Genomic DNA, 25605 nt, shown 5'->3' with positions numbered 1-25605 from the left:
CTCTGAGTGTGATCTACTAATATTGGGAGTGAAAATAATTTTAAGATTCCATGACTTCTTTTCATTTTTCTGCCCACTTCACTTATACACAAAACAGTTAAATACTTTTAAATTATAGTCCAGACAAATGTAAAATGAAGCCAGTGATGTTTTATCTGTGCTACAGAGTTATTATGGGAATAAGAAAATATCGAATACAAGAGAGATTTTCCTGTGTTTACACAAATTTTAAATTTAACTATTTTCTACTTAATTGTTTTATATCACATTTTTGTCATAAGCTCCCCTTCCTAATCACTCTAGATGCTGATTCCCCAAAGGTAAGACCCTGTCCCTCAACCTTTTCCTTGATTGTATCTTCCAGTTTAAAGTGGTGTCACCTAGGAACCCAAATGATTTGACTTTGTCTAATTTTTGGGGGGACAGAATGAAAAGAAATTTCAAATAGGAATGTAAAATGTCTTCATCAAAGTCCTTAATATTAAAATTTTAAATTTATTGTGTATTAAAAATGGAAACTGTAGATGTATTGCATTTAAATGTTAAATTGAATTTATTCGTAGATTTTTTTCATTAGTTGTTTGACTTTTTTAAAATAAAAAATTATATTCTGCCCATTTCTAAATCTAGTTTTCAAAACAAGCTCCGTGTGTGAAACAGCTGGTCATTATTTTATGGTGAAAAGATGCAGTAAGAGGAAAAAAAATAGTAGTGAAATACATTTTTTTTTTTAATTTTGTCACCCCAAAATGGCATGCTGCCTTTCAGTGTTGTTACTTTCCCTAAACAGCATAAACAAGATGAACAGTTGATGACCAGAGAATCTTCATTTCAGACACCCGTGGAGCAGCCCACTAATGTGATGATTTTAATGCTATTTCACTGACAGACAGAATAGCAGTGTAGTTCTGATTTGCCTTCCACCGTACACATGGGCTGAAAAGGATCCTGTCACAGTGAAATCACTGTGGGAGAAGGATGTACAGTAGGGTTTTTTTACCTTATGTGCCTCTGCTGTCCAGGCTCTGAAAGCCTGGAGAAAAGAGAAGAAACTGATGTGGTACCTTTGCAGCCACTGGGTATGCAGTAGTTGTAATTTTTCTGTTGGATGTTGCTTTCTTTGATGGTATGACAGATTATGTAAACATGTACTGTTTTTACCTGAAATTTTCAAAGATCCTTTGAGCAAAGAGCATCCATATAGACTGTGGCTCAGACAAGACTGGTAAAAGATGATTTGACTTTTCCACTGCAGTAAAATAGAAACTCATTTTCTAATGAGTTCATTTTCAATCTATTCTTCGCTCGTGAAAACAAAGACTCAGGTGAAAAGGAACTAAGGAATCACAGATTTTATGGTTTTAGGTATGAGCGTCCTGTTGTAAGGGAACAACCTCTTACAGAATCTGGAATCCCGCTTTTTCATGCGCTCTAGCTTGTCTCAGATTCCCAGGAAGAAGTAGATTCAAGAAGCTTTAAACCTGGAAGGTTTGCTTTCTGATAAGCAAAACCATAGACAACATTAATCTTAAATCATATTAGAGACAGAGCTAAAGAAACATGTTCCTAAATGCCTGTATCATTACATGAAGATATAATTCATAGGTAAGTACTGAGAAAAAAGAAAGCTTGGAATGGTAGCAGTTGTAAGGATAATTTTTGCAAATTATCAAGATCACCAGTATTACATTACACAGTTCCCTTCAGTGAAGGATATCTTACCATAGTGGAAAAAAATCACGTTGTTTTGAAATTAATTTTACTGATGCCTTTTGAAGTTCAATACAGAAGTGTTTAGTACTCCTTTTCCTGTTGTCAGGTCTGCTTTTTTATACTAATATCCCAAAATATTATTAAATGGGGATAATTAAATTATGATACTGTACTATGTTTTCATGTAATGCCTTTTACATAAGGCACTGATCAATTAACAACATAGGGTGATTTCTGGAATACATAAAATCTGGAAGTTCTTTGTACTGATTAAATACTGAGTTGACTTGGCCGATGAAAGACTGGCCAGTAATAAGCTAAGAGATTTTAGGCAGGAGAGGTTTATACAAACGACTTCTCAGCCTGATGCATGGATAATAGCTATCATAAGCTCTGCCCTGCCCTGCCTCTGTGTAGTAGTATAGTGCGTGACAGTTCTTACATCCCAGACTCTTAACAATATTTAAGTGTCTAAAGAGGGGACTTAAATGAGATTTCTTTTTAGTCAACTATTGCCTAACTGTAGAGGCACCTGAACTTTACAATTTTCCAACCTTAATTTTTCATTATTTATTATTGAAATTCCTAGGGACCCAAAGGTCTGCTTTTGAGCCTGTCTTGGTAGAATTGACCACCAAGGCACCCATTTGAAACACAGACCTCTTTGGTACACATAATTAAATATTCCTCTGTCTTTCCTTATAATATCAAGCCCTTCACATAGCAATTTCAAAATGTATGCAGAAGATCTGACCAAGAAAGAAGGTAGTCCTAGCTGGTCTTTTAAAGTATTGGAGAAAGAGGCATCTATCACTTCGTAGATGGTGTGAGTTCCCTTCTCTACCTGAAGATACGCAAATCTCGCACCTCAAACATTGCTTCTCAGGCCTGTTAGACTACTTACTTGGTAGGGAGGAAGAGAGCTCTAAGTCCCTTACAGATCCACTAGTTAAGTGTTTTCCTGGTAAAAGACTGGACTTGTCCTTTTTTTTTTTTTTTTTTTTCCCAAATTTCTCAAGGCATTAAAGCCCACATCTGCAGGAGATGCTCAGAGATGTGAATCCTAAGTAGAAGGAAGACTTTCCTGGTATCACAGAGGCACCTAAAACGTGGAAATATTATAGACTGTAAGGCACACAACACATCCTCAGTGTTTGATTTTACTAAGCACAGGTAACGCTCTGCCTGCTGTCCTGCTGCACTTTAAATTCACCCCCCCAGGAATTTGTTTGCATACCCTTTGTGTGCAGAAAGTGTAACATACCCAATTCTACCACTGTTCCACAGAAGGTGACAGATTTGGCAGTTGAAGTGGCAGAAGTTGGTATTCTTTAGCTATTTCCATTAACACCTCTGGAAGCTGCCGTAGGCATAGAAGTAAGCTTTGGCTGAACTGAATTGTATCCTTAAAGCAATTTTTATGTGAAGAAAAATGTCAGATGATTGTAAAATTGTGCATGAATCACCTTAAGAATTTGAGAATTGATCTTGCTTTCTTTAAGCCTTGTGTAACTCAGCCTGTTTCTCATTCATTCTAGTTAAGGAATTATTCCCATGAAACCTGGTAGGTTATGTGCTTGATACAGGTTTGTTCTCAGAACCATCTTATTTTTTAGATACCCTGCCACTCTTTGTTGAAGGCTTGGTTTGCCTGTGTTGTGGAAGCCTCTCTGCATTTTTTTGTAGTGTGACTGAAACTCATTGCAAGAACGTGACTTTTTATTTATTTACGCTGTTGTAAATTAGGACCCCATTCATAAAAAAAAGTCATCTGCTTTGCACATACATTGCTTTCTGTAGGCAAATCAACAGTGTTTTAACTGGAAAAAAGCTGAATCCAAATTTGAACTCCATTTCAGAGTTCTTAGTGATAGGGCTTTTGTATGATCTTTGAGGCTTTTTTTTTTTCTTAAAAAAAGAAGTTATTTCCTTATAATGTATACATGAGGAAGTATGTATTAAGCTCCAAATGGGGAATATTGTTACTCACCACCCCCGCTAGCTGCCTTCTGCTCTCCCCAATCAGGACTGAAAGCCAAATATTACAGTTGGAAATTGGCTTGCACTGCTGTAGTTCAGAAACATTCCTTCTAAATGTACATTGAGCAACGGAATACATTTTAAAGACAAGAAATACTTACTGTGACCTCTTGTTTGTGCCATTTAAGAAAATGCCGGTATTGTCTGAGAACTGTACCATTACCATTTTTTAATCAATTAACAGCTGTATTTGCCAAAAAAAAAAAAAAAGGTAGCTATCTTTGCTTGCATGCTGGCTGACTTGTCTGTCTGTACATCTTAAGTTCTCTACCTACCTCATCACTGAAATGCTGGCTGATGTCTTCTGTACCATTCAGCACAGAAACTTCCACTTGCTTCCCAGTTTGTGCTATGCAGCATGAAAAATAAATTAAAATATCCGTGCAGTGTTGGTTTTCAGGTGGATCATTAATATATGTGATAGTGCTGCTGTAACTCTTTTTTTTTTCCCCCCTTCTTTTCCTAGTGCTGAAATCAGACCAGAGAAGAAAGCTGACTCAGGGAAAGGCGTTGACCGGGAGACTTGTCTATGACTTGTTCTTCAATTAATTTTTTTACAAATGAATGAAAGGAGTGCCACAACCACTAAATACAAATGATTTGACCTTGTAACTTTTGTCTTTCATCTCAAACTAGCACAGGTAATGTAGTGCAATATTTGTCTCATTTCACCTTGTCTAAATGTCTACATTGTCTAGTATATGTGTAAAAGTCTGCAGTAGCCAATGCAAAAAATCTTCATGTTCCTTGCTGATATTGGCCATTTATCAGTATTCATATCATAAATTTAACATGCAAGGTTTCTTTCAAATTCAACTATCCTGTTAATACGTTTGTACTGTATTTTGCTACTTTTTCTGTGTGAGAATACTTAATAATCTTCATTCAAGATGAACTTGAAAACACTTGTTCCAATTTTTTTTTTTTTAAATCACCTAACTCAAGTAAATGATTTCAGGAGACCCAAACTGACAAGCAAACATTAACGTTTTTAAAGTAACAACTGATCTGACCCTGTGAACAAACTAACAAGGATAATCCTTTCCTCCTCAAGCTGTCCTTTTGAAGTCATGGATTACTCTTGCAATGAGGATTGCAGGGTCAGATTCTGTATTTGTGAAGTTTTCATTGATTTAATACAGTGTATTTAATATTCAGATTTGTATGTAACTGGAACATAGTCTCATATATATATATAAAATATATATTAAAATATATATTAAAACATTCTCTCACCTTAGTTGAAAAACACCTTTGATGTTAAACATGGGTACAGTATTTCTTAAAATGCAATCTGTGATTATGGTATCTTATCTTGCATTGTATGAATGTTGCTGTGGTAGGCCAAACAACTGCATTATGTCATTAATCAAGCCATTATTTTATAATAGGGAAAATTTTGTAGATACAAACTATACTTCACATGGAGTTATATCACCTGCCCAATAATTTTCCTCCTTTATTGCCTAAAATACAGCAACATAAAGGGCATATTTATATTGCCCTCTCTCTACTAGCAACAGTAAACCTCTTAATTTCAGAGATTAATTGTGTATAATACTTAAATTGGTATCCTGCTGGTGGTTTTGTTACAGCTCTTCACTATTCCATCAAGTACATATTGATTAAAAGATAAAAACAACATTGCAAAGTAAAATGTGGCTTTAAAGCCATTACAAAGACTTTTTTCGTAATGGGTTTTGTTACTGCCTGATCCTTTAACCTGTTCTTTTGTGTAAAACAAGGACTGCAAGATTAGGTATTGAATTAATAGAGATGTGGAGCAAAAGTTTTATTGCGTTATTTGGAATTCACTGAGTTGGGTTTTTTTTAAGATAAATTTTTAAATTATTAAATGAAGGCTAACTCTCATTATTATGCTATTAGTTTGAATCCTACAAAAAAGAATTACAGTTTTGTAATCTTTATAACAACTGATCTACAGGGCTGTAACATTCCCCAGCTTTCCAAAATAGGATAAACTTCCCATAGATCTCATGTGAACAACTTTTCATATCCAGCGTATTTAAAGTATTCCTTCTAATATTTTTGTGCGTGTGAGAGTGTATGTTTTACTACTTTAGCCATAAATGATAACTGCATTTTGCTGCAAACTAATAGGGTCACTGTTCTGAATTTGACTTGGCATTATCAAAGCCCATTAAAGGCCATTTTTATGGAGGAAAAAAATCCAATAATCTAATGGACACCAAGAAGGATTTACATTTAATTCAATGTTTGTATTTGTAAATTTAGGAAAAAAAATGCCGATGCATTAAGGTTAAATTGCTTTGTTTTGTGTACTTGATGATAAATTGTAAGATTCCAATTGTTTTAAGGTTAGTATAGAATTTCAACACTGGTTTGTCGCGAAAGCAGCCTGGTGGTGTTTTAATATGTTGCTGACTTTGTTACAGATAATTATACAATCAAAATGTATTAGTTTCACTTGACCAACTCTTAGAATATTAAGAAATCAGTGTTTTCAATAGCATTCTGTATTTCTGTTCAGTATTTCAGAGTGGTTTTATTTTAAAACAGTCACTCTGTTCTTGTGTGAATTTAAATGCTATTCCAGTGTTAATCTTAACATTCTGAAATCACACACGATATAAAGCAAATGTAGTGCTGTATTTACTTCTAATTTCATATTCCTGGTCAAAAATACTCAATTTCTTGGATGTAATTTATTACAAAAGTTTATGTGTACATGTGAATAGACTATTGTGTTTTTCACAATTAAGAAATGTTATGTGAAAATAAATATTTATCCTAACTAATCTTCAATTTTATTTTTACACCCAGAACAAGTATGCAATATGGTACAGGATTTTAAATGTCTACCTGATACTTGAATATGCTTCACAAATCAATGAATTGTAGAGCCCAGTCCTGCTCCATTTCCAAGTGGAATCTCATTGAAACATGCCGTGCTATCAGTGTTGGCTTGCAGGGTGTAGTTGATGGCAGTATACTTGGTGTGACTCTAACAGTAAGTAAGTAAGTGCGTCGTCAGGGATGGCACATAACTGAGCTGTACCAGGAAGACAGTGGGAATTAAATTCTGGTTTACTGGTCATGAGTTGGTTCCCCTTGCTCCTATGAGAGATGATGTGGACCAGACAGCAGTAGTTGCGTCTTTTTTACGGATTAACTTTTACAGTCTTTTTCAGAGGTAAGGTCATACAATTTAAAATCCCTCAATGCTACAATATTTAAAGTGTCTAACAGCAGCAGCTTAGCCTACTCCTATTGTGGGAGCTTCTGCTATTCTCAGGACCCTAAATTTCTGCTACTGAAAAACTTAGAGGCCTTAAAGCCTAGTACTACTGCCAAAACCCAGTACTTACAGTATTGACTCCATCTTATTTAATCCCTTTGAGATTCTTCACCATTTTTTTAAACCAAAGACTGGAAGCCTCAGGCATCAGCTCCTTCTGTTGGGCTTTTACACAAAGTGTAATGTACAACGAACTTAAGTAGCCATTTCACATGGAAAAAAATACAGAGGAAAAAAAGTAATTGGTAGGTGCCTAACTCTAGCATGTGGCACTACTTCAGGCACAACTGGTTCTGAGTGCTGGCTTTGTACCTCAATGAAATGAGCTGGCTTTTTTCTTTTGCCTCAGCTGTAGGAATTTACTTGTGCTCATGCATTTCAAGTAAGTTGTAAGTTCTCTAAGACAGCTCTGTTGTCCTACTGTCTGCGTTATTTTTGGAGCTGAGCGAGACCTACCAGAGAGAAAGTTACACACTAAACTGATGTTTATTAGGACAGTTACTATAGCAAAAAAGCGTATTTTTTTTTTATTTCAAAAGGTTCGTCATGCTGTCTTCGCAGCATATCTTAGAAGTTGCTTTGCAGACAAAGAAATACAAGATAATTAGCATTGGACTTTGTTATGCCTCACAGATAAGAGAGTTAAACAGGACTGCATATTGACAGTACAGAAGTTTCCCAGTGAGATGCTAGCATCAGTAAGGTAGGTCAGATAGATAGAAAGAACTGCATCTTTACCAGACCATATAATTTTTAGTTTTATTTAAAAGGCCTTTTTTTTTTTTTAATGCTTCTCTGATTACACTAAGGGAATACTTGCATTTCTTTAATATGCATGAAAGCCTAGTTAATGTAGTTTTGGGATTACAGAAATACTTTTTCTGTCTGTATGACAGTGTGAGTGGCAACATTTTAAAAAAAACCAAACAAACCAACTCTTTACTCCTTGCATGCACAAGTCATCCAGAAGTTCATAATGAACATCTTTATTATAACCTATCTATCTGCATTGCTGTGACCTACCTTTATACTCATTTATGTTTATTTCCCTTGAGTCAAAAGAATCAAGAGACACGGATTCTGTTACCTCTCGGAGACAACTAACAGCCTCTATCCTATAGAACTTTGATAGTGGGGGCAGTCTACATTAGAACCACTAATATATTGAGCCCAAGATTATATCTGTAATGCCCATCTCCAGTTTGTTTCCCAAGAAAACTTATTTTGTGAAAATAAGTTTGTTTTTGAAACCAAAAACCTTATTTTCCACCTCAGGCCCCCTTCTCTTTCTCATTTAAGGACAAGCTGCACAAACTGTCTTGACATTCTCCCCCATGCTTTATCTGTCAGTGTGAGTACTTTTACATTCACACCTAATGTCACTAATAACCCACAACACATACATTAATCACATGCTGGTATCTAATATCTAGAAGCTGTGTTAGATAATCATGTCACACTCCATTACATGATACCATTAAACACAAGCAGAAACTTTACCGTAAGTCCCTCTAAAAATTAGTGGATTTTTGTAAAATTCTAGGCGTTTGTTTCTTGCGCAGCATTTTCAATGATAGGGACTACACCTCCTTTCATAACTTAATGTCTTTATTATTTCAAAGCAGCACAGTTTGTAGTACAAGTGGGTTGCATCTTTTCTATCTATGTGAAATTAAGAAAACTAATCTTATCTTCAGCTGGAGAAGCCCACCTGGAGTGCTGAAGTCAAAGCGTGAGTTTACAGGTAGGCTGCAAGGAAAAGCAGGTTTGCTAAATAGCATGTTCACATGAAAGTTACCATCCAGCTCTTGCTTTAAGTGACTGCTAGTTTGCATAGTAATGTTTTATGTTTGAGTGCAAGGAATATATCCTATTTATCAGTTAACTTCTAAAAAAAAATTTTTCTATCCTGTAGAGAAACAAGGGTGGGCTGCTAGAGTTTCCAGGCAAGATTTTACCAGTGCAGATTCCCACAGTAGCAGCCTTTTTTGACTATAAAGTAAGTAAAAATAACAGTACTATGATAGGAAACAAAGAAATTCAGTGCCACTGGTTTGACTAGGTATCATTCAAAATCTTTGGTGAAAGCTGTTTATGTGCTTTCCTTGCAAGACTTCTACAACTGTAATCCAAGAGCTTGCAGAGGAAGTATTAACTGAATGAACTGCAGTAAACAAAGTGTTTCATTCTGCATAGAAAATATTAACATTGCAGTATTCCTGATACTGTTTCTAAAATAGTAATTGAGCAAACATTAGGTAATTTCTGCAAAATCTGTTTGAAGTTCTATCAGTATTTTCACAGAAGTGATCACAGGTTTAATTTTATTTTTTTGTTTGAAACGTTATTGTTTTTATTCCTCAACTGATCTCCGTGTTGGTTCCTCTGTGACATTTTCACCATTCACTACCCTAATATGGAAACTGGACTGGTTCTCTTTTAGGCTGAAATATCAAAAGCTACTGATTCAAGCAAGTAGCAGGTTTTCTAGGAGTCTGCAACACACCTACATTCTGGTGATGTTAAGACGTGATTAAACACAATCAATAAAAATGCAATAGTTGCTTGGCAACAAGAATCATCATAATGATTATCATTTCATTGTCTACACAGGTATCCCAAGAGCTGACCCTTATCTCATCTTGATTCATTAAAGTTTTTACTGGCTCAGTGTACATCAGCTAGAGAGTTTTCTGGAGAAATACCATCAGGAACAACCACAGTGCTAGTGCAGTGAGAAACACTGCTTTATGAAGTAGCTCATATGGGTATAAATATGCTTATGCGCTTGACCACTGATGGCATGGTCTTTGTCGGTATACCACTGTGGGAAAGAAAAATAGAGAGAAGGTTAGTTCTAGCTACATTTAAAGTATATAGATCAAACACGACAGACATAAAATCATGGGCAGCCATTTAAAATTATCCCAGCATGTGGCTAATAGAGCATGGAGGCAAAGACATGATGGTGGTAAGAAGCTGCTATGATACTTTTGTCCCTGCTTTGTGTGTGGGATACACCATCTATTCATGCTAAAAGTACAAAATGAATACGGGGCTTGTCCACATGGAGGGCAGATGCAGCTCCTCAGTTTAGAGGTGCCTAATCTCAGCACCCTGTAAGCCCTGCAAGTTTGGCTGAAGGACAGCCATGCACTTGGCTTCCTTGTCAGCACTGTTCCCCAAGGGCTGGGAGAAGGTAGGAAAGGAAGAGCTTGCACCTTAGTCTGAGAATTTCCATGTGCAGCAGAAGAAGGGGCAAATAACTACTTGTCTTAAAAATTCAACAGAGAAAACCCCAAGCGTGATAGACAGGTTATCTTGGACTTAGCTAAAGTTAACCTTTCTTTATATCCTATCTGTAAAGTACTATTCATTGGATTTTGGGTGTATCACAGATTGGGACGGGCTTGTCTGTTTGTCTGAGAACACAAAAAAATTAACAAAATGAAAGATTAGGTAAGCAGGGTCAAATACAAGAAGGAGCTGCCTTTTTTTTTTTTTGTACAGAAGATACACGAGTGCATTATGTTAAAATTTCAGTTACTGAACCTGAAATGCAAGTGAACTTAGTTTAAGATGGCAATTGATTTATACCTAATAACAGGTAGCTTTTGCTATTATTCTCATAATACAAACCTATTTGTATGATGATAAACAAAACAGAACCATACCATTGCCTGAAAATCCACTTCAGCATCAACAAGAGCTTTGGAAATCTGCGCTGCTTGCTGAAAGTGAACATTATCTGAAAAGTGGAAGAAGAAGAGGAGGAAAAAGGTAAACAAAAAATTGCTTCTGTAGTACTCTGGGGGGCAAAGCAAAGCAATGAACACAGCAGACTCCCCAGCACTGCTGACTGAAACACAAATTAGTTGCAGAAAGCAGTATTATTTTATTGACGTAAATGTAACAGCCTTGCCCCTTCATGCTTTTGTTTTGTCAGTAGTAGAATTGCGAACCTGTCTGTAATACTAAAATGTCTAATTAACTGCAACTCACCATCTGCTGTTCCATGAATAAGGAGATATTCAACTTGCTTGAATTTTTCAGCTCTGGCCATTACTGTTGAACTCTGAAATTAAAGAAAAGGAAAAAAAAAGAAAAAAGGTGCTATTTATTAGAAGACGATTTGCTACCAACCGACTTTGATTCCTGTTGACACAGTCTGGGGTCCTTCAGATAAAACCACCAACCCCTGCTCCCCCCCCACACCCCCAAGCGGCATGTTCACATACCCAACCGCACTGGGCTCACTCTCAAACCGTTGTGCCCCGGGGCCTGTAATTATTACCAAGGGTTATGTCTGCAAAGTAACGGGCAATTCCAGAGGGGAAGAGTTTTGCAAGTGAGATGATACACATTTAATGCATTGCTAACATGTTGTTAGCCTGCAGCACACCACTTGCCATAGGTTTCCTGTGCAACTGCAGACAAGTTAAAAAATGTTGCCATGGCAACAGTGCACCCTATGATAGCGAGGAGCAGATATTGCAAAGACTACATGCGTTATCTTCCCCACCAATATGTACACTAGTTTACCTTTAGATAAGTCAACAGAGCTAATATTTCATCAGTCTCAAGTAAAAATGGCTGACAAGTTTAAAACAATGTTCCCCCCCAAATATGATCGAGAAATGCCTGAAGGAAAAACCCACTAGGCAAAAAAATCTATGAATAGAAGTCAAGCTACATTTTGGGAATTGAAACACACTATGTTGATAAAAAAAAAATTGGCAACTAAGATTAATGGGGAAACTTAAAACACAGTAATATACTCCCTAGAACACACTGACCACCTGACTTGCTACTGTTGCTAGGTACTGAAGAATGAGGAAAGTAAGGATGTGGTAATATCTTTAATTTGTGCAAGAAAAGGGAATAGAATAGTGCTCTGCCATCAGAGTGGGAAGAAGGAAAGGGACAAGAGACAAGATGTTTTAGGCTTGGTAAGACAACCAGCGTAATGGGGCAGAAATACACTGAATTAAGTTTTCTTCTATTAGCAACATATAGGGGTTCTCTGCTGAAAATGGCTGAATCCCTGCAGAAGTTTTCTCTATATTACAGCAGTGTAAAATCCATTATGGCAAGGAAAAAAACCAGTAAACATTAAGAACAAAACAATGTGGTGGTTTGGGGTTTTCTTGTTTTCCCTTCCCCACCTTGTACTAAGGCTGTATCCTTGCACTGGGATTTGCATTTAGTACCTCCCCAAAGTTAAATACATTGTATTACCAAGACACAGAAGGGTTCTAGTTTCCTGATGTCTCTTGTACACTCATGAATCTTTAAAACAAGCATAAATATTAAATTCCCTATGTCGTGGCGGAATAGTGTACCACAACCCTTAGAAGTGAAATGAGTTCTTTGTAGTTATTCAACCAAATTTAAAAACAAAGTTCAGCAGAGAGAACAAAACCTCCCTCCAGCCTGGAACACTGCAATCGCCCTCTTTTGATAGGGAAAGGCTGCAGAGCAGCAGAAATCCCATCTAATCTATGGAAGTCCATGCACACTGGAAGCATGACACTATCCATTGAAATGAGCTGGTATCATGCAGTAAGAACCGATAGTTACGAGAGCACCAAAAGCTGGAGAGAGGACTTTGATTCGGTGAGGAGCACTGGTACAGCAGCCAACCAAAAGAACAATTCAGAAAGTAATGGCCCAGTGATACAAAGAAGAAGAATTAAGAAACAGAACAAAGCAGCATCCTTTCAGTGCATCATTCTCCTCATTTGCAGAGGGAAACTTAATAGATTGCCTTTATAAGCTTTATTCCAGCAAGTTGGTGCTGGTTTAAGGGACAGCAAACCTTCTGCAAGTGGAAGCCTGACTTGAGCTACACTTCTGAGAAACTCGACTTTCCAAAAGCAGTTTTAGCAAAAGGATGTCACTATTTTTTCCCCCTCTCCGAGCACTAAACAAAATAAAGCTATTTGTAAAATACTTCAGTAAGAAGGAACGCACAGAAGAGATACTTTCTCAGTTTTTTTCCTCACTTGCCAGTGATGTCTCACTTGCTGTACACATACTCAACATGAAGAGTCCCTTCCCTAAAACGTACTTTAAGGACACAGTACTTCTGCCAAAAAAGAAGGTTGCGAGATAGGGAGCAATCTCAAGTTAGGCACAGTTACAGCACAAAGCAACAGCTACATCAGCCGAACAAACCTCAAGTGGACAGCAAGCACATACAACTTAATTTACACTTTCCGTGTCATAGTGATACTGCCGGGACAAAGGTTCGGAAAAGGTAACGTGTACAAGTACTGAGAATTAGGCCCTGCTGAGCGTAACTGGCTTTTCTACAGCTCACACAGCAGTCAACATTTTACCAGCACTCCACAAACAAGTTAAGGTTTGGCTGAAACTGAAGGTCTCTCTCCCTTTAGCATATTCTCAGATAATAGAACAAATGTCAAATCAGTACAAGATGGCATATTTACAAAATTGTACCCTGTTTTGCATAACCTAATGATGCAGCAGTTCTTAAGGACTGAACATTTCAAATCTGCTAGAAAAAAATCTTGCCAAATCTATGACTGTTTCAAACACTTGCCAAAAGCATATCAAATTCAGAGTGAACTGCAAAATAGTCTTCTCACAAGTTGAACAGTCTCTTCGGTATGCTCTGCGTGGCTACTGCATCTGACCTCTACAGCTCTGCCCTGATTTAGTCTCAAGTCTTAGACATCAGGGTCAGTTCCTGCCGGGCAGACAGCTCCGCTCCCATTCAGCCTACCATCCCGACACAATTACACTGGGAGCTCCACCCACGCTTGCTCCTTTCTTTAACAAAGCTCTAGTTTTTAATAGTTCACAACTACCTTAAAAGGCACCCATCGCACCTAATTAGCCCACTTAAAGGAGTGCAGTCATCCCTCAGACTTGACTCTTGACAAAGAGTATTTAACACCTCAGATTCTCTTCCTTCAATAAATGTGAAACCTAATGTTACAGTAATGCAAAGGTAGGGTTACCACAACTAGTTTCTTGAAACTCTATTTTCAGTCATTAGTAATACTCTGTGCATTAGAAAGGTGCCTGGCAGCACTCATCTTTTCTAAGTAGGTGTGTACACAGTCTCATTTCTTTTAAATTAGGGCAGAGTTTAAATTAGCGTACAGAGTTTATGCAACCTTTCCCTTTTCAAGCCAGCTTTATAGCGCATGCAGTAGGATAGAGAATATACGATGCAGCACGCAAACCTGACGGTACCAAGTTAGCAGTTCAGAAATGCTTTAACAGCTTCAGCTAGGAGAGCTTTCAGGACATGTTTTGCATTTACTTGCTAAAAAACATTCAGTTCAGCAAACAGCTCTCATCAGCGACAAAGGGCCAGGAGGCTGGCTACTAGGACATGGAACAAAGGGGCTGCCAGCCAGGAACATGCTGGGCTGAAGTCAGTAAGGGTCTTCAGCAACAACAAAATCCCACAACCCTTCCATTGATGCTATGTGAAAAACAACCAACTCATTTCTCCAGCTACCCTAGCCCTCCAGGTTTATATGGAGAAGTAAATTCCAAGTAATACGTTATTTGGGGGTTTTAACAACTAATGAGGACTTAAGTTGCATTTTCCTATCTCTAGAAGCAGCAGTGAAGTGTGACAATCTGATCTGTGCAATTACCCCTCCTCCATCTAGCCACCATTCTCCCCAATTAGTCCTCTGAGTAACACATTTGAAACCTTTAGCTCTTTGGTACTGGCAGTTTCAACGTGGCCATTGCCAGCAATGGATACTATGCCAAGAAAATCCGACTCCTGGCTTGAAAGGATTAAACAGTCCTCTGTTGCCATCTGTGCCGTGAAGCTGGTGAATGACTTTGTGCACCCAGAGCGTTAACGTTCGTTCTGCACGACGACAGTAACTTCTATTTACACTGCTACCTCGCAGACCTCCTACTGTTCCCGCTGCCTTAAAGAAACCCATTTGGAGAGAGGCAGGCGGGCTGCTGCGGGCTGCTGGTCAGTCCCCCGCGGGCCGGAGCAGCTCATGGTCAGAAGCGGCAGATGCAGCACCAAGTCTTCCAGCAGTCACTACTGTGGTTCTCAGTTTTGACCAGAACGTCTGATACAGCAGTTGACAAAACTAGATTACTGTAGTGATGTGTCAAAACCGACGTTTCAGTCCATATATGTATGCATTTATATGTTTTACCATACTTTTAAATCAATGAACCCTTTTTTTCCCCCCATGGCCCTTATTTTTTTAATGCATCAAGACACAGTGTGAAACCGTCTTATAGCCTATTTACCAACCCAAACACAGAGAATGCCTCACCTCTTTGCCTCTAACTCCCATGTTGGGTTCCAGCATCACCATGTCTGAACACCTCTGTGAAACATCCCACTAACCAGGGCACAAAGTACCCCTCACATCCCTCACAGTTCTCCAGTAGCCACTGTATTTCCACCTAGATCTGAAATATCAAAACCTTACAGAAGGCTTGGGCTGCCGTGCCCTACTCCCAGCTACCCGTGACTTCAGAAAGCCCTTGAGGCAACAAAAAGCAGCTGGCACACGGTAGAGCAAGTCAAACAATTCATCAAGACAAAAAAAATCTACAGGTATTTTTCTCCCATTAGAACACCTGGAAATTCCTCACTTCTGGGCAAGCATTAGTCATTTTAGACCAAACCTTGGCCACCCTGCATTCGTGGAAATGGGGACAAAATTCCAGCCCCAACACTGCTGCCTCTCAGTTGGTCTGTAACGTTTGATATGGTCACAGTACAGACTTGCCTACCTGTCAAAGTTTCCTAATATTTGGGAGATTTTGCTTCCCCTGAAAAAACTTGCAGATTCCTAAAGCAAGAAAGTTCACACAATACCCATTTGTTTTAAAATTACATTTCAGAAAGAACTGGAGTACATTTGTTTTGGTGCACATGTTGTTTAAGATAAAGCATAGTTTGCCCACGAGCATATTAAATTTTAAAACAAATTTGTTTCTTGGTGATTAAAATAAAACAGTTTTTACAGCTTGTTTCGCAGTCTGCAAAGTAGCCAAATGGAGCTGAATGCAAAAAAACCAAAAAAGCCAAACACACCAAACAAACAACAGAAACCCCACCCCATACAGCAAGGAGTAACCGCCTCACGCAAATCCACACGCGTGAGACGGCGGCCTCTGGAAGCCGAGTCTAACAGTTGTAGCTGGAAAGAAGAAACAAACTTATTTCTCCCCATGGGGAAGGATCTAGGCTGTATAAAGAAAACGAGAGTGGTTTAGAAAACAAACAGCACACTTCAAAAAATGAAATAACGTGATTTCTTTCTTACATTATAGTTGTTCAGATTATCACTTGCTATAGGAAGGCCCATGTATCGCTCCGTGTATATTGAATCTGTAATTAAAAAAACAAACAAACAAACAAACAACAAATCCAGAATCTGCTACTTAATTTTCAGTCTGTCTAGCAGAAATGTTACCCACTGATACGAACAATAAGAATGCATACTGGAAACTGGGGGAGGGGGGAGGGTGTGTGTGGAAATAAAGAAAAAAAGATAAAAACAGGCTTTCCACAATGAGGCGTGTAGGTAACCATCAATATTCAGAATATTTAATCTTCTTGTTGCCATGGACACCTGAATGCTGAATATTAATAAAGTACTTTGTGTCAGTGTTACCTTATTGTTATTCTTTCAGTAATCCTAAAAAAATTACTGAAAATCTTGCAGTAAATGACTAGCATTTGAAAAAAATCTTAAACATTTTATCTAAATGTTTACTACTAAAAATTATAAGATGCAAATGTAGCAGTGGGCTAGGACTCAGCTTGGCTTTATGTTATATATAGTAAAAATTAAGTATCTCTGATTTTCCACAGATTTTTCAGCATGGTATCATATTACTTTTTTTTGCAGATTTGCTGCTTCATTTTAAGCCATACCAATGAATGGGCTGTTGCCATATTCTAATGCCCATTTGACTTCTCATCGGCATGGTCATGCAGGTTTGTTGGGGTTTTTTTGATAACCCTCTTTTAGCTAATCAACTAAAAGTGGCATTTTAGAGATCCTGATCTTCATTAAAAAAAAAAAAATCTCCTGCCGTACTGTAATATTCATGTCCAAAACATTATGAAAACATCCCTACATCCGCAATGGACTACTGCTAAGACCTGGGAGTATGATTTGATCTGTTGAATTAGCCGGAGCACATAATACACTATTACACAGCCTCTGTGCTAGTTGCAGAATGATAAATTATGCCTTATTTAGCAGAGGTTTGCCAGGAAAAGCTTTCTCTTGAGTGTTTTTGGACAAACGAAACCAGAAAAATGTCAGAATGTGGTCACACTGTACCAGCACATATTATATTTTTAACTGTATATAATTTTTGTTAATCTAGGAGGAGGGCCCTTATAACTATTTATAGCCTCATGCAACTACAACCTTATAGACTATAAGCTCGAAGCACGTACAGACTTGTCTGCTTATTCAGGTTTTCCTCACATCGAGCTATTCTTAAGATTAATTAGATTTATAAAAATCACAATTTTACACTCTAAAAAAAAAACAAACCAACAAACAAAGACAATTCAAATCCTATTCTGTTACTTTTCAACAGTAAATTGCAACGCAAGTTTGATGTTAAGCCTCACAGTTTGTTCTTGTAAGTGAAATAGCATTTTGAAGAAGCAAAGCCTAATAGCAATGGATTTCTGACACACAATACTGGTCTCAGAACACACGGCAGCTTTGGAAAGCAAATACAGACACGTTACAGTAATTCCACAAATATGACAATAATTTAGCCTTCATTAAAGTTATAGAGATTACCTGGAATTGCGGATCTGACTTCTTAAAATGGGAAATAAGATTTAGGGCATTGGTTTAATTCTGAAATGCAGTACCCAGGAGTTCATAAAAACAGACCAAGTGGCATTTACATGGCATCTAGTAGATACTCAAAGTTCCGCGCTATGAATCAACACTTTGCAGCATGTGCACCGCAAGACATATGGGAATCCTTGTAACGAGGAAGCCATCACATACCATAATATTGCCAACGTGACACGGGGGCAACCGCTATTCCACACTTGAACACGCCGCTTCCAGAGCCAAGCACCATGGAGGTCACATATCCCCCATAAGACTGAGAAGAAAACATTGCTGTTATTTTAGTCGGAAAGAAAAGGATGGGGCCCATCTGCTAAACGGTTCATCAGACATTTATAGGCTCAGCGTTTTTCATATTAATGAACTCCATTCTGAATTTGGGTCAGATCTCACCCAGCCTGCTCAGTGGGGGAAAGAGGCATCAAACAGCGCATGGCAGCTGCGGCGCCGATGAATGAGAACTTGCCGGGGAAAAGGGGGCAAACGCCGCTGAACTGTGACTCAGCTGAGGATGACAGTGTGTGGCAGCTCCGTAGGCAGCAGCGAAAGACAGGAAACAAGACACTGCTGAACCGCTGTGTCCCTCTCCGTGCTGGGGGCGTGGGTGGAAGCAGAGCTGGGGCCCACAACGCGCCTGATGAGTAGCTGCACCAGGGCATCCGAAAATTTACAACTCCCTCAGAGCAGGCCTACGGCAGCTCACTTGCTAACTCTCCTCCAAAGCGTCAGGAGCAAGACTGTGACGGGGGAGCGAAGGATCTTCTGCTGAGTCTGTGGGAGGAACTGTGCAGCAACACACTCCTCGCTATGCACAGAAAACTCACTCGCGGTCTAGCTCGATACGCAGATGAGTAAATATCTGACACACTTGAGCATCCAGGCAGCAAGATACCTAAACAATGTCAGCAACCGCCCAAACGACTGCCCTCACTATAGTTTGAAGGGGTTATTTAGGAAAATCTGCCCACCCACAGTCAAAAAGAAGAGCAATTTTTGGATCTCACTCCTGTCTTGAAACCAGATTACAGGCACACGGAACTGTATCTTAGTTCAGAGCCCTTAAATGTTTGCTCCAACTTCAATACTTAGGTCCTCCCAATGAGATCAGCAAAATAATGCATGTACTTAGTAATTAAACCCACGTATAAATACGTTGCCTACCCTGGCCACCATAAAGATATTACTGACGAACCTATGGCAAACAAAATGAATGTACATAGGTGACAGGCTGACAACGAGCAGCTGAGAATCTGAAAACTCATAAAGAAAATCTGTTTGCCCACAGGTTCAGTATCCAGGATGCACAACCCCAGCCTAGCTCCAAAGAGGACTGCTCTGCAGCTGTTCATCCCAAGGCTCATGAGGAGCAGGATGGGAATGCATCAAGTTCTCCATTTCTGCAGAAAGAATTTCCCTCCCACTAAAGTTACTACACTTGACTTTGTACAACACAGAGATGTTTACCCCCACAAGAAAAGCTACTAAAGGCACAGTCATCATCTTGCCACCAAGCAAATGATTCACTGGTGCCTGTCACCAACAGTGACCAAATTTCAGCTCGCAATTTAATTCAAGATCCTGCGTGCAATCCTGCATATACTTAATCACAGTATGCTTAAACAGAGCATGCAAGAATACTCCCTGTGACACCAGAAGCATCAGTGAAACGGCAGCCTGGGACACAGAAGTGTTCAGTTGGAATCAAATAGATACCACTAACGCCACCTACACACCTAGCCTTGCAGCTGAGGGGGGCTGTAAATGCTATTAAACCCTCCCCTCTACCATGACAGGTTTTAAAGTCAGAGAAATCTGGCCTCTGGTTGGACATACTGCTGAAATAAAACACAGCGAAGCACAACAATATAGCAGATTTAGATATTCTCAGGCTGCTAGTAAAGGCACGACAACCATGCCATGCAGCTGGTTCACATGTAATTTTACATCTTTTTAAAAAAATTAAAGTCATCAAACTAACATGAAGAGACACTAGTGAATATACACTGGGATTTTTTTTAAAAAATATTGGTTCGTCTTGTACACAGGAACTTGGCAGTATCCCTTTAAACTGTTTTTAATCCCTCTAGTAGTCCTAATTCCTGTTTCAAAGGCCCCTGAATGCCTGCAAAGGGATGACGTATACAGGTGCTTGCAAGATGCACTTCATCAGTTCAGTTATTGGCCTGTGCCGAGACCCCAGAGGTGCCTCACACTGAACACTCCAGCACCTCACACACCCAGCAGCACAACCAACCCAATTGTTACCATTAAAAAATAAGCTAGCCAAACTTATTTGAGTACTTACCCAACCCCAAATAGCTATTCTGTTCTTATCAACAAAGCCCATTTCAGAAAATTTCCTGAAAGCAAACAGAATAATTAAATGCTTAATGGACGGCAGGTATCTGCCACGATACAGACGTGTCTATTTTCCATCACGTCTGCCTCTTTCTATTGTACAAATAAGCATTTCCCACTTCATCACAGGGTCTGCATATGAAAACAGACAACACTTCAGGCACGTGTGTCTTCAAGAAATTCAGAAAAACATCTGTGCATGTGAAAAACCAAAACCTGGATTCTCTGTAAAAGCCCTCAAACCACACTCACTGACATTTGTACTTTATGAGGTTGGACTTCATGAGATTTCACCACCCGCCTCGGCTTTTTTTTTTTTTTTTTTTTTTTTTAAAAAAAAGAAGAGGAGCAACACTCAAATTGCAGCAGTAAAGGACAGGCTGACACCTGTAAATCCAGTCAAGGTTAAAAAAAAAAAAAAAAAGATTCTGAAATGCTCTTTGTTTAAACTCATTAACATTTTAAAATCCAAGAAAGTAAACCCTGTAAGATCACTTATTTGTGATTTTGAGAGATTCATATTGACATCATTTGGTTTAGTGAGGTTCTACAACCATGAACCAAGTGATGAAGACTATGATATAAAGGCTGAGCAGTTCAGATAAGAAACTCTGTCACTACAGGAACTTGCAAGAGCTTGGAGTAAAACTTCAGCTCCAAGTTCCTTGGTAGCATGCTCTTCTACCAACGCGACAGCTATCGCCTCTCTAAAACCAGAGATATGGCAACCCTGTAGTACAGCATTAACCTTCTCTCTCTTTAAGCATAAAATGATGGCTGGCCCATAAATGACACACTTCAGCATACAAAATTAATGCAGAATTTAGTTATGTTTTTGCCAGTAAATTCAAGATGACCATTCAAACCCTCCATATTTCCCCCCCACACACACAATAAGCACAGAAAAGAAGGAGCAGGCCTCGACCATTTCACTGTAGCTCACCTGGCTGCTTCTATCTGATCTTCCACCTCATACGTTCCCAGCCTTCGGTTTATTGCGTGCATAATTTCATCCCCTTGGTATCCACTTCCTCTGCCGTCGAAGCTGGCCACAATGATCTGTTCGGTGCTTGCAAGGTAAGTAGCCCAGCTGATCCGGAAGGTAAAATCTACTTTCTGACTACAGGGTCCTGCATACCTGGGTGAAACGTGTCACAGAATTCAGGCATTCTCGCATCAAGCATTTGAAATACAATTATTGCCGACAATTTTCAGCAACTAAAGAAGGGTGAACTTTTAAATTAAACTGAGCAAACAAGAAAAGCGTCACTGACTGACTCCAGCTGCTGCTTTGCCTGGACACTAAAAGCAATATGCTTTTTTAAAAACATCAACTGTTAATCAAGAAAGCAGGCTGGATTTTATTTGTTTTATTGCTTTCAGCTCTAATGAGAAACTTTCATTATTTGGACTTTAAGCAGCTTATCAGAAATCCAAACCATGGCTCTCTAACCCATTTTTCCAACTTTCAAAAGCAAAGAAAAAAATATTAGGAATTCTCTCTATCCAGCTTTGTTTCTGTACACTTCCGAAGGAACTTCTGGTATCAAGATCACGATGAAGCAGAGGTAATCCTGACAAAGGCCCAGGTAAGTCCATAAAATAGAATCAAAACCAAAATAAGTCTTAATAAGCAAAGAGCACTGACTGCTCATTAAAATGTTCAATAGTCTTGTCAAAAAGTGTTACAGTGCTGCCGAATTACATTATATAAAGATGTATCTAACAATTAACAGCTAGTTTCCTTCTGGAGTCAGCTTTTCATAAAAAGAAGAAAACGTTAACATTACTATTTTAATGAATAGCTAAATGTCAGTAATTTCCAGTGAGAAGAAAACATACCAGCATAAACAGAAGTACCTGAGGAAGAATGGACCAAATAGCATGTGCTCATGGTCTTGAATTTATGAAAAAACAGCAAATGCAATCCTGACCACAGGACGCAGTCTGCCAACACCTGCTGACGCCCAAATACCCCCAACAAAACACAACGTCACGCTCACTACTTCAGCTTTAGGATACACGGCTTATTCAAGGTTTCATTCTGGAACGCAATTTCATTGAACGCGATTCCTAATCAACTCTAAGAGCAGAGAAGGAGGTAAGCTGACGCTTCGTCCTGGCTTTTAAGTCAGATACAGAATGTGTCTGCCTCACTGCCACCAGCAGAATACGTGCTTGTTAAGCATTACATCATCTTATGGTACAGGAATCTATCACGAATGGGGATACACCTCATTTTTTTTCATTCCTTCTTAAAACTACTTCAAGAAGTAATCAGAAAACGCGCCAGTTTTGTGTTCCCCGATCTTATTAAACACATTTGAAGTAGATGAAAGTGATTATTAACACGACACTGCCATGCAACTTGAAGACTTACACATCAAGGAGCAGAGGGTACTTCTTTGATGAATCGAAATGGGGCGGCAATATCATTTGATACCACAGGTCTACAAGTGAAGAGAGTTTGACTTAGGTTAGTTTTCCAGCGAGATATTTTGGCATGCATTGCAATTCATACAAGAGCATATCTGAGTCACCCCTGAAAAATTAAAAGGTAGTTTCATCTGAACTGTCCTAATATATATGGGTAGAAGTTCCTAGCTGATCTAATTATTTTTTTTTTTTAAATGTTTTACAGCTAAGTTAGCAGAAAGTCTGGAACTGGTATTTCTACAATAATAATAAAATTGGGGGACTCAACATGCTGTCTTGTTGCATTATCCTACATTATAAGCTTACATGTAAAACTTGGTAAGTCTCTACAGTGGTAAAGCTCACACAAGGTCAAAAATGTTTCTCTACTCAAATTTCTCTCCCAGGACTAAAAAGAAATTTTAAATATTTTGCACCTGCCAGACAGGCTTTGCATGACAGTTTGTAAAGCACCCCAGGAACACCCAAACATCTATTATTTCTCAAGCAACGTTCATTCCAGTTCCATCAGTGTTACTCTTTCCACCCAAGCTGACTGCGAGTTAGCTGAACGCTTTAAAGGCACACTGGCGGGTTCTGCAAACCAATGGGCTCGATCGCTTGCTCACAAATTTTAAAAGAACTGATGCTGCAAAGGAAGCCTGAAGCAACGCTGGTGGACTGCACTGCAGGAATAGCCAGAGCGCAAGTCTTACAGAAATTTCTCCAGATATATGCATAACATTAAAACAAACACAAAAAATTAACAATCGAAATGGAACACACGAAAATAAGAATTTTAATTTTTTGTGTACTCTATAGTCACGGGAGCAGATTTCTTGTTTGATAACATACGCGGATTTTGTAAGCACACTTGGAACCCGAATTAGGACTACATAAATGGATTTATTTCTCCTATTTGTGACAGTAAAAATAGATTCCCCTTACCCACAAGCTTTTACCCTGAAGAGATGAAGGAGTAAGAACAAAGAGGAATAAAAAGATGAATATACAACTGATAGCACGAAGAACATCTTTAAACCTCCATCTTGCCTGGAAGATTTCATCTTTAGCCCTAGTGAAAACGTGACAGAAATAACAGACAGAAAACACAAAGATAAAGAGAGTTATTATATCAATAAGGTAACAGCGGAAGGAGGGAGGCATCAAAAAGAACAGTTAACAGTGACTGACAGAACTCAATACAGTTTGTAAAATATAATTCCATTAAGAATATTCATTCATTTTATCAAGAGAAAGTTTGTCATGAAGAGAAAAGCTGGTAGCAAAGGCTGGAGCAAGAAGAGTTCGGATACCAGGGCTGCCACCGCCGGTCTGTCTGACGTACCTCGGCCTAGGAGCACACCCACAAACCAGGGGAGCACCACTAGCAAAGCATTAACACTTCGTTTTCTAGCATTTTGTTATACTCTGTATTCAGAGGTTTATGTAGTCTTGGAGCGTGAAGGTGCTTTTAAGAAGGTGACTATTCAATCCAAATATTCCCCTACACAAAGTCCAAAGTGATCTTGTTGAACTGTAGCCTAAGGGATTTTGCAAGCTTTTCCATTTAGATTCTGTGTTCATTTTTTGATAATAACTGAACTTCTCCTCCACTATCCCAACCTGCTAACACAAACCAAAGTGACTTGTACCTGTAAATTAAGACCTATTTGAATTTACAATTTAATTTAAATTCAACAATTCCTATGAGCTTTGTGCCCCCTCCCCACTACTCTTATTTATTTAATGTAGTGTTACGGACTTCTGTTTTTCAGGTAATTATCAAGGAAAAAAGGGTTAAGCCACTTCATCATGAAAACAAGAAGATACCACACTAGGGAAAAAAACATATTTCAGAAATGAATATTTTGGGATTTCAGAGTAAAAAATAATGTTTGGGGATGTAAAAAAAAATAATAACTCTTGTCTTGCCTTTAAGTTCTGAATAACTGCAATAATCCCCACTACACCCATCTTTTCTGCCATACTTTTCATCAGAAGACCTTGAAGCACTCGGTGAAAGGGACATAGAAAGGTAAAACGCGTTTTTGAACTTACCGTATCCACCTACACTAATGGTTTCAATTTTTTTTGACGGCATCTGAATATCTTTCAATGAATTTTCCAGTTCAGTATTATTTTCCAAGTATCTGAGGACTAAATAACAGAGTTAGTAAGAGTCAAAGATTAAATACATTATTTTCAAATGCATTGCTCTTTAATTATGCACTACTTTAAAAATTCAATCTGAGATGATAGCAACCTACATTGCAGTCTTAGTTTACTGCAGTTTTTGGTTTCCGTCTCAGATTCAATGTTTACGATGTAGTTTTCATTCAGTAATTTAGTAACCAGAAAGCTGTTTTCCCCATTTTTCATCTAAATGCAATTTTAGAAAAACTGAACAATTATCCAGTAAATATGTCATACATTAGTCACTGTTTTCTAGCACAATGTAAACCGATACTAAATAAACTATGAATGAATGTATGCCAAGCTATATAATTTATTCTTCTGGTTAACTATACTAGAGCAATTATCTGAAATTAAATTTACTCCTTATAAGTGACATTTTAATTACTATACTAAGCAATGAGAACAAAATTAAAATAAATTTGCAGTTTTCTGGCTCAGCACAAATTATACGTTAAGAGAATGCCATACCTCCATCATCGCTGCTTCTGTGCAGAGTAGATACAGGCAGGCCAGGACCTGTTAAGAGAGCACGAAACCTTCACGCTTGCATGCTGTCTCAAAACAAAACCCTCGTGAAGTAATTGGAAGTGGATGAATCATAAAAGCTCAGAACTCTTTTCCCTCCAGTCTGCACAAGCTGGATTTTAAGTTAGTAGGGCCCAAACTCAAGCCACAAGATCCCATAAAACATTCAGACTGTCTCACAGGCCAACCATGTGGTTGTGAGGTACTGGAGAATTA

At 38.4% G+C, this 25605-nt stretch overlaps 2 protein-coding genes across 10 annotated transcripts in view; one reads left to right on the top strand and one right to left on the bottom strand.

Moving 5' to 3' along the window:
* The window catches only part of SLC4A10 (solute carrier family 4 member 10), a 163965-nt gene extending 159534 nt beyond the window's left edge, over nt 1–4431 (top strand). For 7 of the 9 annotated variants that reach the window (XR_012588455.1, XR_012588459.1, XR_012588457.1 and 4 more), the window contains 3 exons: nt 282–320; nt 3252–3277; nt 4220–4359. Coding sequence is in view for 2 of the 9 variants with exons in the window: in XM_074595665.1 (XP_074451766.1) it covers nt 4220–4286 (67 nt within the window). In the remaining 7 variants the exon portion in view is untranslated. Of the gene's footprint in view, nt 1–281; nt 321–3251; nt 3278–4219 lie in introns of all 9 variants that reach the window. The other 2 variants (XM_074595662.1, XM_074595665.1) reach the window with 2 other exon arrangements.
* Nucleotides 4432–8620: 4189 nt separating this feature from the next.
* DPP4 (dipeptidyl peptidase 4) overlaps nt 8621–25605 on the bottom strand; it is a 41333-nt gene continuing 24348 nt past the window's right edge. The window contains exons 17-26 of the mRNA XM_074595666.1: nt 25333–25380; nt 24727–24825; nt 22631–22700; nt 21194–21388; nt 20198–20252; nt 18049–18148; nt 16327–16391; nt 11036–11108; nt 10708–10781; nt 8621–9857 (exon numbers count right to left, since the gene is read on the bottom strand). Of these exons, the coding sequence (XP_074451767.1) occupies nt 9759–9857; nt 10708–10781; nt 11036–11108; nt 16327–16391; nt 18049–18148; nt 20198–20252; nt 21194–21388; nt 22631–22700; nt 24727–24825; nt 25333–25380 (878 nt within the window). The 3' untranslated portion in view covers nt 8621–9758. The remainder of the gene's footprint in view (nt 9858–10707; nt 10782–11035; nt 11109–16326; nt 16392–18048; nt 18149–20197; nt 20253–21193; nt 21389–22630; nt 22701–24726; nt 24826–25332; nt 25381–25605) is intronic.

The sequence above is a fragment of the Larus michahellis genome, chromosome 7 (genome assembly GCF_964199755.1).
Source record: "Larus michahellis chromosome 7, bLarMic1.1, whole genome shotgun sequence".
Taxonomy (NCBI): Eukaryota; Metazoa; Chordata; class Aves; order Charadriiformes; family Laridae; genus Larus; species Larus michahellis.
This window is presented reverse-complemented; position numbering and strand designations above follow the sequence as displayed.